Here is a 19,956-nt window from a genome sequence, read left to right as displayed (position 1 = left end):
TGGCATATATCTTGTAACATTATATTATTTTATGAACATCAACAACTTTGAAATAGTGGCATATATATATTGTCTATCAAATAACTATTCTTATATCATTTACCACTTTGAAATTTTATATATATATATTCTTTTTAGATACACACTTTCTCTCCATCCCCTCTCTTTCTATCGTTCTTTAACTAATCCTCTCCTGCTTCGGTATGAATTCAATTTGAACTTTTTTAATGATTATTTGATACCCCTGAGTATACACCATTGAGAAGAAAAGATACAAGTGAAAATAAAATAAAGATAAAGATTAGAGATGTTATAAAGTGTGGAAACACCATTTCAGTGATCAATGGGAGGGCAAGTAATACAGTGAAGGACCGCAAATCCTAGCTGAAAATTAAGTTAAAAGAAGGGAAAATTTCAATCCCTCAGCTTGAGTGTACGGTTTAATTTAAGTGTCAAATGCAGTTTCCTTAAAGCTTACAAGGATAAATAATGTAACAATGATTAAATTGAATGAAGACCACTCATTAGTGTTACAACAATGTGAGTCTTTTGTTTTCCTATGACATATTAGCAAATTTGGACTTATTGGTTATGTTGTAGGGATGAAATATTAGAGCTACATAAGCAAGCATTCTTAATTTTTACAAATTTGAGCATTTACTTTTTATTATGATTTTGATAATGCAACCAATGATGTGTATTTTGCATGTCTCCAACTAATGGAAAACTACATGTCAATTGTCATGGTTCTAAATTGCAGTTGCCGTTATACCGTGAATAATTTGCTTTTGCTACAAAGACCACTAAAACTTTGATATGGCAGCCGCAATTGCGGACTATAATTTAGAACCATGCTACCTGTAGTCGAGGATTGCAGTTGAACATTTAAACTAGACAACTATTCGGTCACGAGGGGTGCCTCGAAGATCACATTAGGTGCTAAGAGCAACTACACAAGTGGTTTAGACAGCAGATTTTCACTCAAAACCTTAAACCATTAGGTATATTGCTCAACATCCATTTTTTTCATTCAATGTGCAACTTCTAACTCACACGAAGCACACCATCAACAATTATAGTTATTACATAAAATTACCTATTCCATTAATTCATGGCATTGAGGTTCACATGTTAAAAAAAACATCAAAAACATGTGGATACATATACAATCAATTGTAGCCATCATGAACTACCTTATGAATTTTTAGCAGCAAGTAAAATGGATCTATTCTGCCATCAATTTCATGTTGGTAGCTTCTGGCCTACTGAATACAAAAAAAAAAAAATACAATATCTTCAAATGAAGAGGAGAAAACTACTATTTTTTATTTATGATAGCAAAATGAACATTGGAACAGTGACTCTAGTTTTTGTTCTATAGTACATTCTCTTCTTCTTGAAATTCCCATTTTCAACTGTTATTACTATCTTCCCTGGTTCATTTATGTAAAAAGAGTTTCTAATGCTGTCACCAACAACACTTTGGTTTTGTAGTAATACATTGTATGAACATTCATCATTTGGAATGAACTCTTCCTTGTAAATCACCTCCCATCCAACAACAGTTATGTCCCACATTATTGTCACTCCAGTCTAGACACATCAAAGAAATAAATTAGAACAAAGGAAAGTCCAACATGGTTCATAAATAGAGTAAATTTCTAAATTGGTCTTTGAAATTATAGGACATTATCAATCTAGTCTCTCACAATATCGATCTTCCAAAATGATATATGTAGGGACATAAGTTCGTAATATCGTGAATGATGCATTGGATAACACATTCAGATAGAGGGACGAACTTGATTAACATTTTGCAATTCCATGAGTCATTTTGGAATATTGATAACATGAGGGGCTAGGTTGATACAACCCTAAAACTTCAAGGACCGAATTTGATATTTAAACAAAATAAATAAAAAAGACTTTATGAAACATAATGTATTCAATTTGAAACAAATAGCAAATAATATAAAAAAAAATTAATAATGTTGAGCACCTCATTGACAGGAAATTCAACTGTTGAAACAGAATTTGCTCTGATTCTATGCTCTAAAACTTTATCATCAGGAGAAAAATCATGGTCATTATTCCTCCTTAGACCACCATATCCTGCTGGAAGATGCTCTGGGCCTATGTACCTGTGACATTTCATAATGTTAACGATAGTTGAATAAAATAAAATTTATAAGTAACTTGAATTTTATGTCATACTTAAGAACACTCACCTGAGAAGAATTGGTGTGACCCTTTGTGGTCTTGCAAGGATGAACTTCTTTTTGTTTCTCTGGTTCATAAACCTTGAGAATAATACTTGTGAAGTGTAGAACCAAAATGGTGCATTTACTACAATCTGCAAACAATTTTCATATGAACTATAAGCTATTGTCATAAGCTGAGAACAGCTTACGAATATTTATACCAATAGATAAGTTCAAATAAGTCAATCCAAACGATACTAACATTTTTATAAACTATCTCAGGATAATAGCATTGAAACAACATAAGAGCCTTTTTGCTGACTGAGTTAAGCTCTTTCATTCCTTGAATTGGTGCACTCTTCAAATCATAAACCTGAATAATTCCATCAACACCGCCTCTAAAACTCAACTTCTTAATAGCAAATTCCATCAATTGAATCCTCCATCTCAAAAACAAGTCACATTTCTTTTGTGTTCCAAATGTCTTCTTGTACAAACTCTTGTCTTTGAAAACCTCGTAAACATAGTAACAAACCGGTCGACCTTCCTTATCTCTACTATCCAAATATCCAACTTTTTCAAAATCAGAACCCAAATCTTCATCAAGAATTTTATCAACATTATTCTTAATTCTCCAAACCAATGTCTTCTGTAACATGTCAAATGCATCATTGACTTTGTAATCTTTAGCCTTTAAGAATTTCCTCAATACAATATCAGTACCTTCATGTGCCCTACTTGGTAATAAAGGAACACCCCATAATGTAATATCTCTAAGATTTTCCTTTGGCAATGAAATTTTTTCTCCTTTTTCTCCTTCACCTAACAAATATTTTCCAATAATTGCTTCTTGAATTTTGCAACGAAATTCCAACAATGATTTCTTTCTCTTGAGCCTAATCTCTGCAGGACTTGGTGTCCCTACCTCCTCATCATCAACCAATTCTCGTTCCACATCACTAACAAGATCATGATCACTAACAAGATCATGATCATATTCGTCCTCATTGATAAGGCTTATTTGATTTTCATTGAAATCTAAATGGATATAATTTTTGTTGTTCCCATTATCATCATTGTATTCATCGGTATCACTCATGGCCTCTTCCCTGATCGGATTTTCCGGCAACGAGAATTTGCCAGAAAACTGGAGCATGGAAGAGGGTGGAGAGGATGGGGAGGGATCAGGAATGATGGTGTTAGAAGAAATTTGTTATGATTTGTGGCAACCAGATAATTTTTATGTGATGATGGATCAGTTTGTTGAATTTGATAATTCTCAACCGTTAGTTGAGTGGCGCCAAATATAGAGAGTATAGCTAATTTAATTGGTTTCATTTTCATTGGCAATTCATGTCTTATAGGCCAACAACTGTCTACCATGCATTATAATTTATTTATTATGGTTTTACATCTTACATGCATTATAATATATATATATATATATATAAAAATCAAATCATATCACATCAAAATCAAGTTGCATAATAACGTCGTTGCTTTATCTGTTTTTTAATCTTAAAAAAAAGGTTTGATTTGAACAATATGATAAAAGCACTGATATTTGAACAGCTATTTTGGTACAACCTTTGAGACAACTTTATTGTTCTTTCTTTTCATTGGTCAAAAACTATAGAATGAGAAAAAGGAAGAGGGAGACTAAAAACATAATATGAGTATGAGAAAGAGAAAGTTGTACCAAAATGGTTGTACATATATCATTTCTCATATAATAAGAAACAATTTTTTGTAAAATGGTGTAGCACATATGTGACATTGGTCAACCACAATATCACAAATATAAAAAAAATAAAATAAATATAGAAATATTTAAAGAAAGGATCTTATACAAAAGTAAAAAATTTCAATTTCAAATGCATTGATTACACATATTTTTATAAAAAATTATTATTAAAAGGTCTTAAAAAATATCTCTGCAGCACTCGTTAAAATTATGATAATTTCTACAGAATAGTATTTTGAAAGAAAACAGATCGACTATTTAATCTCTTCAATTAAAACAAAGTGACAAGGAGAGAATATTAAGTACTCTCTCCCACAATAAGTGACTCTGTAAAAAAAATCTCAAAAAGAATGATTCATTCAATTTTCAATTGAATATAATTACTTTTTCAATTATAATCTCTAATTAATATTAATTTAATCATTTCAATTCAATATCTTTCGGTTTACATTTATAATAATGGTGAAAGTATTATTTTATCACCTTTTTCTAAAATAAATATTACGACATGAGTTTTTGGCTCAATTAATCTGGGATAGAGGGAGTATTAATTTGAACATGCAGAGTGTGCTACTTTACATAGTTCACGTCTTATTTTATATAGTTCTCATAATAAACAATGCGCTTCAGTTTTCATGACCGTTCGACTTATGGGAGGAATGCATATATGGCAGATAATATTACGAATACCAAGTCGTGGCAGAGAAGAAAGTTCAATTAATTCAATACATTTACCAACAGATATTCGGCCACCTAGTCTAGCTACACAGCACTTCTAGTGAAGGAAAAGGCATTTAATCATCTACTATGAGGTCAGGAATTCCTATTTACACAATAGAGGCAACTGGTAATTTAAACACAAGTTTGATAAGAGAGGACGAGAGTATATCAGTTCGAAAACCATTAAACAAGAAATAAAACTGCAACACGAGCTCTGTACATCAAAAGCAATGTATATTATGTATCCAATGGATGAATTTTAGGACTCCCGATATTTGAGTAGATCAAATGAGAGAGTACTCGAACAGCTGCAAAAACGCAAAATCAGTATACAATCCAGCATATCTTGAAGAAACTAGGTAAATAGAATATATTTATGCCATCAATCAACTTATAGTAAAGGAAAAAAGTACTACTTTTATATCATTTCATGATGTGAAGAAGTTTACCCTCTCTCAGAGTCCCTGTAAACCCCAACTAACGCTTCAGCTTTGTCATAGAAGCTGTCTTTCAGAGATATTACAATACTCTGAAAACCAGATCCGGCATCAGCATCCTGATTAGTCCTTGCTCCTTCACAAGATCTTGAACGAATAAAGCCAGCAACCTTTGCAACATTCAAGTTGTCCAATGCAGCATCAACTTCATCCAGTATGAAAAATGGTGAAGGCCTATAACTGAAATTATAAGGAAGTGGGAACCATGTTAATAGACATGTGGAACAAATATCCATTAAACTATTTTAGGCAAAGATGTGTCGGTCTATTACTTGAATGAACTCTTACCAAAATTTAAACAAGAACCATCTAAAATATTATTGTTTTATATATTTTGTCTTCATGATTGCATATACAAATCTTTGAAAACAGAAAACAAAGGATGGATTTATGATTGGGAGCCCCTAATATGCACACGTTAGAGTAAGGTTCATGGGTGGACCACTGAAAAACACCGGATATTACCGGTTGGCACATTTAGGGAAAAAAAAATTATTACTTTATACGGATGCACCCCTCTTCTTCCTCTTCTATTCCCATCACCAACACCCAATTGCCCCTGTCGCCGCATTAATACAACCACCACCAATGTCAGTGACTATGTTTATTGTGAGATGTTTGTTAATAACATCGATTAAATCTATTTATTTGGATTTATATGATTGACTATTCTCAGTGAAATGTTGTCATGCTTAGATCATGATTATGTATTGAATCAACCTGCTAGAAGATTTTTTAAGCAATCCATGCAATTTCGAATGATCCAGAAAACTTTTACTTGTTATGACCCAGATTTTACTTGTTGACTCTTCTTTCTTCTTAAACTTCACATGCAACACAACAAGTAACCAGTTAAGCTATCAGTAAACATAATTTCTATTTATTCCTCCTGTAATAACCAATTCTTCATCCCTAAACCACAAATATGTATTAAAAATGTACTCCTTAACTATAACCATGTATATTCTTCTATGAGTCCTACTAGTTATAGAGAATCTTCCGAAGCCGTGGAAAATTCTCACTTTCTCCACGATCCTCCGATCTCTTCAGTTTCCTCTAAATCATCTTCCTTTCCACATCGCCACCTATTCTTGTCGTCTAGTGCCCGTCACAGAGAGAACTTTGTCGTGGTGGCCAACGTCGAGTAATTCTACCATTCAGTGGCGAAGAAAGTTCTTATTAGCTGGCGAGGCAATACAAAGAAGCAGACGCCATTGGTTGAGGTAGAAGAATTTAGGAGCATGACGCCTCCGTACGAGTGTCTAAAGAAATTGGATTTTTCACATGTCTCCGCTCGAGTTACACAAACACGGATGTAATACAACCCCCAATTCCCATAGCAACACCGAATGGCTGGAATTTTATAAGAACATTTGGGTTTGTTGCACATGGGTAGAAGATTGTAGCAGAAAAAAGGGAATATAATTGGACAAAGATAAGATTAAAAAAAGAAGTTAACTTATAACCAGCTATAGCAGGTTCAATACAATGGGTTCACCGGTGGACCTTCTTAAATGGGACCATATTAGGGGCACCCTTTATGATTAAGATAAAAAAACAAAAAATATTTTCTCAAACCAAATATGCTCAACTAGAAAGATATCTTAAATTTTACAAGTACAAAAAACTCTACCTGTGGATGGAGAACAGCAATGCAAGTGCAGCAACAGTCTTTTCGCCACCAGATAGTTGCTCCATGTCGCGGAACCGCTTTGTTGGTGGCATAGCAGTGTACTTCATGCCGTGCAGAAATGGATCGTCTTCATTTTCCAAATTTAAGTATGCTGTTCCACCCAGAGGATGTGTGTTGCTCTTTGTAAGTTGTTTGTAAATTTTATCTATATTACCAGCGATATGGTTGAAAGCATCCATGAACAAATCATATCTGTATTCAACATATAAATAAACACTGGACTCACAAAAAGGCAGATGACAAACAATGGCATATAAATATAGTCAATTATAAAAATTATACATCTTTTCTTTTTAGTTCCTTGTTTTCCTTTTTTTTTTTTTTTTGTTAACCCTCTGTTCCCAAGGGAAAGGGGACATGGTAATCCGGAGTTCGGTCATGAGGTAAGTATAGTCTGGCCAAGAATTGTTCCATCATAGTAAAAACAGCTTTATATTGTTTTTGTAGTTTTTTTTCTGCAAGGCTTTAAATATAAGAAACAAAATGAAAACAATGTGATATTTTTATAATTAAAACTAAAAACATGAAATTAGGGAGTGGGAATAGACCAGTCCAGCGACGGGGGCCTATGACTTAGCCTACATCAGACCCATATCAAGCTAGACTTATTTTAGGCCCAAGCCAGGTCAAAGCTATTTTAAGTCTATTTATTTAACTAAAAAGGTTGAGCGTAATGTCATCTGAAACACATTTCAGGCGTAACAGGTCAGCCTATTTAAGTGAACAAAAAAAATAACTTTGATATTATGATTGCAGTAGAGTTGTGATTAAAACCATATGTTCATTGACCTTATCAATAATTTAATTAAGATAGTTCAATTTCAACATATAAGCTTGTTCAGGGACACATTATGAGAGAATTATAAATGCCTTGTTACAAAATAGACTATCACTCAATTAAACTTCTTAGAAGATTGGGTTACACCTTAAAAAATGTTTACATCATAAAAAATAAAAAATAAAAAAAAATTAACTTGGACTATGAAGCTCAGTTTGTTCATTCTGAACAGGTCAAATCATGCTTAAAATAAAACCTACGACAGTTAGGCCTTAGATTCTTTTGACAGGCAAGGACTATCTAAGCAAAGTCTTGCTCGTCCCAACCAATTCTCACCCCTAGAGGAAATGAACACAGAAAAAGTTTCATTTATCAATGCCTTATGGTGGACCATGATGGGAAGCTAAAAGTCCGCCATAGAAAGCTGGCAAAACACGCCATGGCAACACAATCCTTCCCGAACTGGCCATGACAATCCATGACAATCATTAAAAAGTCCGGCACCGCAATCCACCTTGATTGGGTTACACCTTATGGTGTGGGCTTGCCAAGGTAGAGATTATAGCGGCGATTTTCACCACAATAGCGGTCGGAGTGGACAAAGAAGCTATGAAGTTGAACCCAAAACCATGCATGCCCAAACTATTGGCTAAGTACTAATATTATAAATAAGACAAATAATGACAATGTGAAAGGAAAAAATATATTGCACCTCTTCTGCTTTACTTCATTGAATCTATCGGCTTTTTCCTTCTCTTCTTTCCTGACAGCTTCAAACTCTTCAGTTACAGCTCTTTCTTTTCCAAGCAGAGCCTCATACTGGTCCAATGCCTTCAAATTTGGTGCTGTTCTTTCGATCTCAGATATCAATGCATCCATTTTTTGCTTAAAGTCTACCTCTATTTTATCCCTGTCAGATTGTCTCCTATCTTTTAGTGTTCTACTGAGCTTATCAAAGTCAAAAACTGGACCCGGTGTTGAAGTATCAGTATCCATGGGATCTGGTATGATTGGAAGGCTAATTTGCTCTAGTTCACACTTTTCTACGATTTCCTGCTTTTGCCCAATCAACTGCTCAATCTGTGCCTCCTGTAACGACACTAAAGATGTTGGCTATCTATGCATTATGCATGAAAGTACACGGGCATAGAAATTTCACCCATCTAACCTTTGAGCTAATCAAACGATTAAGTTTGGCTAAGCTTGTTGTGGCTGCAGAAGCCTTCTTCTTCCATTCCTGGATTTCCTTTTCACGATCCTCTGCCTCTGATTTCCACTCTACAAGGGCAGAAAAACATAGAAACCATAAAACTCCAACGACAGAAACAATAAACAGCAAATTGAAATGATGATGGGTCTGCTTCAGTCAAGATCAACAAAGTGTGTTCCTGTTTATTTCAAATGGTAAACAGCGAAGTACTAAACAGAGAACCGATCTATCACAATAATAGCATCCCCAACCCCAGAAAAAGGGAATGGGGTGGGGGGGGGGGGGGGAGAGAGAGAGAGAATGCAACAAAATACAATGATGAGGCGTGGTTTTTATACCTTTAACTTCATCTTTTAACTGATTGATCTCTTCAGTAACTTTCTCTGCTGCTAACTTCGCTTCAGCCTCTTTGGTATGTACTCCTTTTAAATCAATCTCCAAAGCACTTACGAAAGATTCCAATTCTTGAATCCGTGAACTCATGTCCCGATTTTGTTCATACTCCAACCTGCAGAATAATTTCAATAAGGAATATTAATAAATGTATGCATAAAACAATTCAAGAATAAATAACTAGTTGGCAAGTACAAAAGTCAAACATGTAACTGATTTTATATATATATATGTATAAAACTAAGATTATTAATAGCATGCTATAAAATATCATCGCTGTAAAATGAAACGCTTGTACCTCATTTAGTGTTTTCAATTTCATTAGTATCAAAATAAATAAATTAAAGAAAAAAAGGGAAGAAGGAACACACTGATATTTTAATTTTGAAAGTTGGCTACTCAGTTTCAGCCTCTCCTCTGCTAGACTTTGAGCATCCTTGAGTCGATTTTCTTCATACTCGCGAATGTTTGCAACCCCAACTGACTTGCTGAATTCTTTGTAGATCCGATCAGTGATTTCATTTATCCTCTTCTCAAGAGTATGTAATTCTTTATTCCTCTTTTCAACAGCATCTCTTAACTGCAGTAGATAAACAATAAGTAACAAGTTCGGTATACAAGAATACTGCTATGAATAAACAAAGGAATTGTCAATGTCACCTTCTTCAGTTCTGGACTAATACGTTTAATTTCTTCTTTGATGGTCCCCTTTTCACGACTAAAATTTGAAAGTTTATCTTCAATGCTTTTCTGGTAAAAGGTGAAACCAAAATAAATTCAAATATTCCAAGAGGAACAGAAGACAGAGAAATCACTAATGAAGAAAGGTTTTCCAATCCATACCCAGCCAAAACTAGCATTTATCCAGCCACAGATGCAAAAACAAAAAGAAACTAAAAATCCAAGCACTGAATAGTATCACAATACCAACAATGAAGTCATAATCCAATACTGCAAGCTCTCCTATGTAATTAGATATGGAGGATGAATGTAGAAAGAAAGAAAAAACTCCCTATGAAGTATTAAGATCTAAATATGGGGAAATCAGGCCAATCTGGGAAGATTTCTAGATGGTGGTCGGATATGCAATAGAACGAAAACTTGGAGAAGGGAAATTGATATTTCTGAACACTCTCTATTCTGTTTTCTTAACTACTAATCTTCACTAACTTAGATGCTAACCTACACACTCTGTAACAGACTCTATTAACAGTTACAACAAACAGTGCATATGTGGCACTTCACAGACTGTTAAGAACAGCTAATCTAAGACTAACTTTTCCATTTATGTATATCAATTAATGATAAGTTAAGTTAGAAGTAAGATAAAATAAACAGGGAAGAATAATTACTCCACCCACATCATTAGCAATTTATATTTAATATATTTATTGTTAGAATTCAGTTCTCTGTAGTCAATCACAGAGCAGACTCGTAGTCCACTGCAACATGTTCTACAGGCTACCCATCTCCTGCAGGTACAGTGTTCACGGCTGCAAACCACAGCCAAAACACACCCGAATAACGTTGTTGTGCCGTAACTCGACCAATTGTTTGATATATCTAATTTACCCATTCTTAAATCCGTTAAGCTTCTTCATTTTAGAGTTTTTGACCATTTCATTATATCATAAGTGTGGCCCTACCTCTAGCAGCTACCCTGCTAAACGCTTCCGCAGGTTTACGGTCTGACGTGGCCACTATCTGGGATTCACAATATAGATTTGGTTTATTGTATTGTTATTATGCTTTAATAAATAAATAAATAAAAACAAAGAAAAGAGCAGCCTAATTGAGACTCCGGCAAATCAAAACAAAAGAGGGGGACATACTCAAAATAACACTAGAAGTAGGGCCCATATGGCCCAATTCTCGCTTTAAACCTAAAATATTTCCTTCGGATGATTCTAAACCTAAGCGCTGTTGGGCTGCATAAGAGAGGGTACAGAGGGAGAGTCAGGAACAGAGCAGAGAAGGAGGGAGAGTCACATGCAGCAGCGGTGCAAAGAGGAGGTGCCGTCGCAGGCGCAGAGCAAGGGAGAGATTCAGACGGCAAAATGGACTAATGGTTAAGCGAGTGGAATGATCGAAAGAACGAAGACAGCATGATCAGGGTTTTCTTTTTTAAAACCAATCATCTTATGAAAACTTGACCCAGATCTCAAAACAGGTCCACTATAGCGCCTTTCCATCTTCTATCCCACGATTTTGCCAAAAAGAATTCCATTATTCTCAAAAAAACCACACTCCCATCTGATTGTGAAACACATACATAGCAAGCACATAGAAAAAGATAAATGTATCCACACAACAAATGAAACAAGCTTTTCATGCTTAATTGTATCACACAAAAAACCTTCAAAGGATGGCGCAGCTTGAATGCCAGAACAATTATTATTTTATTTTTATGAAAAAAAAGGTGAAAATCATGAAGTTACCTTTTCAATCTCAGCATATTGAATTTTCTTCTCAAGTCCACTTTTTTTCCCTTCTGTTTCAGACTCTTTAACGTGCATATCTCTTATTGATCCTATCCCTTCCAACTCCGACTCATACTCCTCTTTCTTTTTGACAAATCCTGAAAAACAGAATGCATAGTTCAAGAGCAAAACAGAATGCATATATATATATATATATATATATATATATATATATATATATATATATATAAAGAATTTAATTCAAACCTTCAAGTATCTTGTCATCCCACTGTTTTGACCTTGCTTCCATTCCACCACTAGTGCCACCAGTCATTGTGCCGGATTTTGTCAGCAAAATTCCATCCACGGTTACAACTGATCAAATTACATATGGAAATGTTCAATAATTTGTTTGTATTCGGCCAAGCTTCAAGGCACCAGGAATTTAACACATACATGGTAGAATTCTCAAAATGCAAAAGGGTTGTTAGAACTTAAGACAGCAACAACACATCAAAAAAATTCAAGGTGTGAAGATCATAGAGTTGAGAAAAAGTTCGAAATTTGACTGGACAAACAGAAAGCATAACAAGAAGCCAGAGGGAAAAACCCACAGAAAAACAGGAAGGGATATCCATGTATCCCGTTTAAGTAATAATGATATGTGTTAAAAACTGGAATCACCATTGATGAATGTGTGAAGAGCTTGAAGCTCAGAGAGAGAGAGAAAAGTGTAACTGAATTCTGTTATTCTATTACTGCTGATGAATGAGAGATTGATTACAGATATTTATAATCCCTAGGCTTATGAGACAGCTGTCATAACCAACAGCTGTTAACAGCTCACTAAATCTTACACAGCAAGCTAACACTAGTTCTCTCTAAGCATATCTAGTATAATTAGACTGTGAATATTATATACTCTAACAGATAATATCAAGAAGGCATTGTTACCTTTAAACCTCTCCCCGCTCCAGCTTAAAATTTTGGCTTCCTCGAGGTCTTCACAAACAAGAGTATTCCCAACAGCAAAAAGAATTGCCTTCTCCAAGGAGGGATCAAACTTGCACTAGTTAAGTTAAAAAGCTTTAAACACTTTTAAGTTCACTATAGGCATATAGATTAGTTAAAACAAAATTTATCAATACAAGTAAAAACTTCATGAAGTATTCATATAAAGGGGAAAGAATACAAGAACGGGTTATGTTCAATGTTTACAGACTGTAGTTAAAATCTATAAGTGGAATATCTTTATAGGAATACATTAAATTGATAGACCATACAATAGCATTTTGATGAAAGGAAATCACTGAACAAAATATTGTCTTCAAAAACTGCGTCTAATTAGCGAGAAGATTTGATTTTAGTGAACTATGGGAAACAGCATGCATAAACAGAAGATAAAACATAGATCAGTACAACACTAGATTAGTGAGAACAATATACTAATGGTAAAATGTTGCAGATTAACAAAAGAATTGAGACTGACAATTTTTTGATAATGCAAAGATGACTATCGACTGCAGCTCTATCACCGTGACTGACAAGGTAACACCAACAAAAACAGACATTTGTATGTTTTTCGTTTTTTAATTTGTTTAAACAAATTCCTGTAAAATTTTGAAATACTATCTAAATTTAGCAGGAAGCATGTAAATCAAAAATAATTTGTAGGGAGAAAACCACTGGACAAACAATTGCAGTAAATAAAAAGGTAAAGAGTGAACCGATGGATGGTTACCTATCACCATTTTGTGCTTTTTCAAAATTGAGAAATTTTCAAGTACTGTGACTGACATCAAATCATATATTGTTTATTTTTTAAATCCATCAAACAATGAAGTCTTGATGGGCAAACTAGCTTAAAAGGTAAATTTCAAAATAGATCTATAAACGAGGTGTTAGAACAAATTCAAACAGCAAAATTTGAAGCTTTTGTAGACGGGTTAGGATCCTTTCCATTTTGTCTCTCCATTTTCCCTCTCCATTACTATAGTTTTGAAGGGTTTTGAAGTGTACAAAAAATAATCAGACCCACCAAATGCACATCATTCCATTTATATTTCCAAAACTTTGGTAATGGAAAAAAATGGAGGGTGGAAAAAAAAATGGAGAGGATCTTGACCCTTTGTACCCTCACAACCAGGTTCCTCAAAGTAGCCACTAGTTAAATAAGGATATTGGATCACATCGAAAACCAGTTTTGCTGTACCCCCTAATGAGCGTAATCTTTCCATTATTTGCTTCACCCGAATAGATTGTAGAGGAATAAATGTCTGGGGAGGAAGCCTCTGCTCTTTTAAATACTGTAGAGAAGCAAAAAAATAATAAAAATTTCAATGAATATACAGAACTTCAAAGTTCAAACAGGAAGAATTGCATATATTTACACCAAAGATATAGCTTTTCAGCAGTTACATAGGTTCCTCAAAGAATTAGATAGAAAAGCATGCCTTTCAACAGTAACAATTATATAACAGCCTTAGAAAAAAATAATATAACAATCTTATTAAAAAACAAAGAAATAGGAAGTGACGAAATGGAAGCAATAGTCCTACATCTTGTATTGTAACACAAAAACTCTACTGCATAACAGCAATCTTGTCATTCCAACTAAAGAGATGGGTCAAACAAAATCCGCCGGAATGGCAGAAGGCTAAATGTAATTATTTAGGTCCTCATAGATGAAAAGGCAACAATATGTAGGTCCACCAGCTTGAAATCCCGAAGCTAGTTTCATGTTTGGGCTTTCAGTTCACAAGGTTTATGTTTCACATGACTTTCTACCTTATTTTGAAGTCCATGAATATCAATGCAAGCAAAATTTGTGTTCCTATATAGATACATTACTAGGCCTATTATAACATGGACCACAGTGGACCATCATTAAGCAACATTGATTAATTTGGTCATCACCGTAATAGGGTAGACCCTATATACCGGATTATCCTCTCTTCCTAACCTTAATGCCCTTTCACAGCAATCACACGCATCATGCAAACTCAAACAGAAGTGCCTCTGTCATAACTGGCACCACACCACGGATCTCCCATCTCACTTCCTCCAAGAGTACTACCTAGCTGGGTTTGATTCCAAGGAAGGATGTCGAAGTTGCAACCTTCTAACCCCTTGGTTTTCGATTTTATGGCTTCTTTTTCTTCCATCTCTTTTTTATTTTTGCTCCTACTGTCGTAGACTAGGAGGCGAGGGTTTTTTTGGAGGAGAGGGGAGAAGATGGGTGCCCAGCAAGGGTTGGGAATGGGCTCCGACGATTTAGGGTGAGGCCGCTACAAGATGGATTGAGGAAGGGGTAATTTGGTAGGGTGTGGGATGCAAGACCAGAAGAATTTAATGACCAGAACTAGTGGCACATCAAGAACCACCATCTAGGTGGTCCATGTTAGAATACGCTGATGCCACCATACTTATTAATGGTTCTCTACCTTGTTTCCTTTTTTCTGAATTTATTCACTGTGTATCAACTATAAGAAAAATGTATTAAAATCTAAAGCAAAAAAAAAAATAGCCATCAACAGCAAACAGGAACAGAGTCTAACTTCTTAGCAATCAATAATCATAAAGTTTTGAAAAATAAAAAGGGACAAACTAGGATATTGGGAAATCTCACTGACCTTGATGCATTCCTTCCCGGTCTTTTCATCCTCCACAACAACTGCATCCATTAATTTACCCATAGCAACTGTAACGGCTAGGTTATACTTCTTCTGTGTAGGCCTACAAAGATCAGTCATGCGACCATGGACTCCTTGAAACAAGCGTTTCAGAGTTGCCACAGCCTGAGACAATTTAGCATCTCTCTCGTTTTCATAGCGATCCGCCTTCAGATCACGTAGTTTATTTTCTATTTCGCCAATTTTTATCTTCAAGTTATCATACCTTCTCCTGCAGAACAAAAGTAGCACATATCATTTCACAAATGTCCACAATGAAGTCTGTAATGCAGTAGGATACCTTAAATTAAAATGAAAAATAAAATAAAAAAGAATAACAAGTTGATTTACTTGGATGCACTATGATCTTCTTTCATCTTACGCAATTGTCTATTCAAGTCTTCAACTACATCCTTATTCTTTGCAGAACTATCAAGAATTTTTTCAAGCCTTTCTCGCATCTGCTTTTCCTGTGAATCCAGCTCAGCCTCCCGGTTTTTTAATTGTTGAAGATTTTCTTCCAAATTATTTTGAGCTTCACTATCAGCATGTTGCTGCCTATCTAGAAGTTCTTTTTCCTCTCTAAGCTTTGCGGTTTTCATCCCAGCTTCCTCTTTTCTGTAATAACAGCATTATCATCACAAGTTCCAAAGCAGAAAGATGAAACATCAATAACAAATTAAAAGTTGAAAAGAATACTAACTACCAAGTACTGGAAACACATGGCCAACGGCAAATAACAAGAAATCGACCACTGAATAAAAGAAATATCATATGCAGCTAACACCATCTGCAAACCTCCGCGTGATATTAGGCAAAATATTACTAATCTATACATGTTCAAACTTCAGGCCAGTGATGTTTGTTTCTTGTATCCGTTTCATTTTGACATTAAATGTGCAATTTAAACCAATGAGGAATAAAGACTTTCTTCAACAAAGAGATAAAAAAATGACATGATACTAAAATAGTTTTACCTACTATACCTAAAAGTCAACACATTTTTTACCCCACCAGCATGATCAAATAACATGCTCTTTCCGGTCTTGATTATAAGCAAAAATAAAACATTTTCTAAAATACCCTTCAATTAATATAGATTTTATTTTTCAATAACCATTTCATTCTCGTGGAACAAGTTCTCATGAAGTGAAAAATACAATTACTTTTTCAAATTAAGAAAATTAATTGTACTCAACTTAAATTCTTATTTAGCATGATTTGAGGTATTTTTGCTTAGAATCAAGACTAGAGGAATTAGTATATAGTGGGTAAAAGGCAAATAAGATAGTTGGTGCAACCCAAAACACAATACGATTTCCCAGTTTCTGGGTTCCAGTTCTATCAGTGTCTCTTTGTGCTCTGGCTCTAACTGTACAAGGGTTGGAATATCCATTGTATTCCTTTCTATGTATTTATTTCTTTGTTGTTTAAAAACATAAGATTTTAGCTCACTCCGAGCACTAAGCAATTATCCTGTTCTAAACGAAAAAGAACAAAATATAGAATGGTGATGCAGCGGATAAACACTCACATTCTAAAATATTCTTGCAACTCATTATCATCTAACTGAATCTGATCGCCAACATTTCGACCCTTTTCATTTAGGTCTTTCATTTTCCCTGTAAGATCCTCAATACCACTCTGTAGGTCTGCTATATCTTTGGCGTGCCCCTTTTGCTCTTCCCTTTTTTTGCCAAGCTCTTTCTTCCCTTTTTTAATTTTTGTACTGATACGAGACATTTCCTCCTTTAACTTCAGAAGCTCAGGTTGCTGCAAGGAGGACAGAAACCAGAAAAATCCCATAAACGACAAGGCGCATAACAAATAAAATCAACAGAAGAAACAAAACTAAAAAACTTAGAAAGATGATTTTCACATAGTCCAAGATATATATTTCATTTTTGTTTCCGAAGGAGTAGGAAACAGCTCAAAAGGGAGGATTCAAACTGTAGTCCTTATGTACAAGTCACACTATAGCCTATTAAAAACGAGCAATGTTTAAGATGCATAGCATAGGATCAACCTGTGTGAAAAGTTCAATAGCTAGAGTAGAAAATTAAGTGGCTAATTCCCAAAACCCACCCCAAATAGAAGAAGAAAAAACACTCACAGTCTTGTCAAGTCTATTGCTTTTCTCAGCTATTTTCTTCTCGCGTAGCATAACTTCTTTCAGATACTTGGCTTGCTCTTTTTTCTTTTTGCCGGCTTCATGTTCAAAATTTTCTAATTCTTTAATAACACCTTCACGGCTTCTTTTATCAGCTTCAAGTTCCTCGGTTGTTTTAACAACATCATTTTCTATATTGAACAACTGCCACAAAAAATGTTCCTTCTTCATAGATTTCTGCAAGGGAAAAAAAAAAAACATATTTGAGAATTTCATTTTCACCATAAGCAGTCGGATAAAGATCAAGAGAAAAACTGAAGAGAAAATAAAAAATGTATGATATAATGATAGTAGCAATCATAATTCCTAGTACATATATGAAATGGAAAATGCTGTCAAGCAAAGAAATTAATAGATCCAACAGAAAATATTAAACTGAAATAAGACTGATTTGTATAGAAGATGAACTCTGAAGGGAAATCCTATATACAAGAACAACTGAAACAGCAAACGAATACAGATAAGCTGTCCAGCATACCAAAAAATTTTCCTTTTTTATTCACCTGTCCTCCATATCAATAAAGTGCCTATGAAGTATACTATACACAAACAAACATAAATCAAAAGCAGATAAAGTTACCAATTGATCCTGCAAGCGAATATGTTTCTCCGCCTCTTCCTTCTGTTCTTTCTTCTGCTTCCTCTCCATCACCATCGTCTTCTTCTTCTGATAAACAAGTGCCGATTTCTCTTCAGCAGAAGCTTTCTCTTCTTCAAATTGCTCATAATCTCTCTTAAGCTCATCAGATCCAGATATCTGCTCAATAAGCCCAGTGAGCTCCTTCGGATTCTTCGACGCAATCGACTCCACATCACCCTACAATAAATAATTTCACCATACTCAACAACCATTCCAGTGTAAAACAAAGATAAGCTTTCGAATATAGCTAATAAAAATAGTTTATAGCTTATAAAATCAGCTTATAGCCGGAAAAAAAAAAAAAAAAAAAAAAAAAGCTTAGTGCAACTTCAATTTGTCTTAAAAGCTGTTTGGACAAGCTTTTTCGGCCATATTGGAGAGCTTGGATAAACAGCTTATAGCCAAAAATAAGTGTTTATGCATAAAGCTTACATAAGGTATTTTTATAGAAAAAGATAAAATAAAGTTAACTTGTTTTTGTATATGCTACAAGCTGTTTTTATAAGCTATATTGTAGCGCCGACACTTCCAATAGAAGCCATGTTTGCAATTATTTCAAATTATTACCGGTGTCAACGTAGTTTCAAAGTGTCTGGTGTCTGTGCTCGTAAATACCACCAACAAGAAATTAAAATAAAAAACAAATAAGCTGTTTTCAACTTATTTTCATAAGCTCCCAAATATGGCTTATAAAAAAACTTATAGCATATAAAAAAACAATTTAACTTTATTTCATCGTTTTCTATAAAAATAGCTTATGTATAACTGCTTATCATGAAAAGTACTTGTTCTATAAGCTGCAAATAAACTGTTTATCCAAACAAGTCCATAGTTAAACACTATCAACAAGAAATTACAAAGAAATTGAGGGAAAAAAACCTGAAAAACCAAGAAATTGCGTGCTTTGACGAGAATCCCCAAGGATTTGAGTCTAGCATTGTAGACATCCCAATTAACAACACTATCATCAATCCGATACTCACTAGCACCAGCAGAAGTAATAGTTCTAGTGAATTTGATTTCGGATTCATTCGCAAGCTGATAAACCAATCTCACAAAGGCTCTTCGACCTTTGTGTTCTTTCTCACGATCATCGAAAGTGTAGATGAGATCTTTCAACTGAGCGCCACGGAGTTGGTTGGTGCGAACGCCGAGGACGAAGCTGATAGCATCCATGAGGTTGGATTTTCCGGCGCCGTTGGGGCCGATGATGGCGGTGAAATCGTAGAAAGGGCCGATTTGCTGGAATCCTTTGTAGGATTTGAAGTTGGAGAGTTCCAGGCGGAGGATTTTGCCTGGCGAGTGCAGAGATGGCATGGTTGCGGTGGTGGAAGAGAAACACTAGCGGAGAGGGAATTTGGGGGGAGAAAGAGGGGTTAGGGTTTGGAAGTGAAAATGAATTGGCGGGATTGTGAATTTCAGTGATTGTGGAATTTTGATTTGGTACGGTTATTATTATCGGCTTTTTTGTAGCATGACGATGCGTTACTAAATTTAGTGACGAGTGTGCTTAGGAAGTATTAACATTAACATTTAACATCACTTGCTTAGGAAGTTACTGGATTAACATCACTTGAAGTGATTCTAGGACACAACAAATTGATTATGTCCATTAATATAATATCATTTTCAAAATTGCAACATTCACTCTTCAATCTTGTGGTAAGGATGAATATCAAAGGGGTCTATTTATTAAAAAAGAAAAACACTATTGCACTGGTATAGATAGTGGGTTAAGGTAATTGTGTGTAATTTGAATAATATTTAGTGAGGGTAACGTATGTGTAGATATATAGATTAGATATAGAGGGTTGATTTG

At 34.7% G+C, this 19,956-nt stretch overlaps 2 protein-coding genes across 2 annotated transcripts; both read right to left on the bottom strand.

Annotated features, from left to right (window-relative positions):
• Nucleotides 1–1,079: 1,079 nt before the first annotated feature.
• LOC25484263 (patellin-4) lies at nt 1,080–3,511 on the bottom strand. Its single transcript, XM_013613035.3, has 4 exons — nt 2,464–3,511; nt 2,229–2,353; nt 2,000–2,141; nt 1,080–1,593 (listed from the first exon to the last, which is right to left on the bottom strand). The coding sequence occupies exons 1-4, from the start codon at nt 3,355–3,357 to the stop codon at nt 1,330–1,332; spliced, it is 1,425 nt and encodes a 474-aa protein (XP_013468489.1). The 5' UTR covers nt 3,358–3,511; the 3' UTR covers nt 1,080–1,329.
• A 1,082-nt stretch (nt 3,512–4,593) lies between these two features.
• On the bottom strand, nt 4,594–19,659 carry LOC25484262 (structural maintenance of chromosomes protein 1). Its single transcript, XM_024779658.2, has 18 exons — nt 19,017–19,659; nt 18,078–18,314; nt 17,441–17,674; nt 16,862–17,100; nt 15,679–15,945; nt 15,289–15,559; nt 13,838–13,962; nt 12,611–12,720; nt 11,924–12,031; nt 11,675–11,814; nt 9,897–9,986; nt 9,608–9,816; nt 9,182–9,351; nt 8,802–8,911; nt 8,346–8,722; nt 6,796–7,047; nt 5,115–5,342; nt 4,594–4,973 (listed from the first exon to the last, which is right to left on the bottom strand). Exons 1-18 carry the CDS (start codon nt 19,452–19,454, stop codon nt 4,925–4,927), a joined length of 3,654 nt encoding a protein of 1,217 aa, XP_024635426.1. The 5' UTR covers nt 19,455–19,659; the 3' UTR covers nt 4,594–4,924.
• Between the last annotated feature and the right edge of the window lie 297 nt (nt 19,660–19,956).

This window comes from Medicago truncatula, chromosome 1, assembly GCF_003473485.1.
Source record: "Medicago truncatula cultivar Jemalong A17 chromosome 1, MtrunA17r5.0-ANR, whole genome shotgun sequence".
Taxonomy (NCBI): Eukaryota; Viridiplantae; Streptophyta; class Magnoliopsida; order Fabales; family Fabaceae; genus Medicago; species Medicago truncatula.
This window is presented reverse-complemented; position numbering and strand designations above follow the sequence as displayed.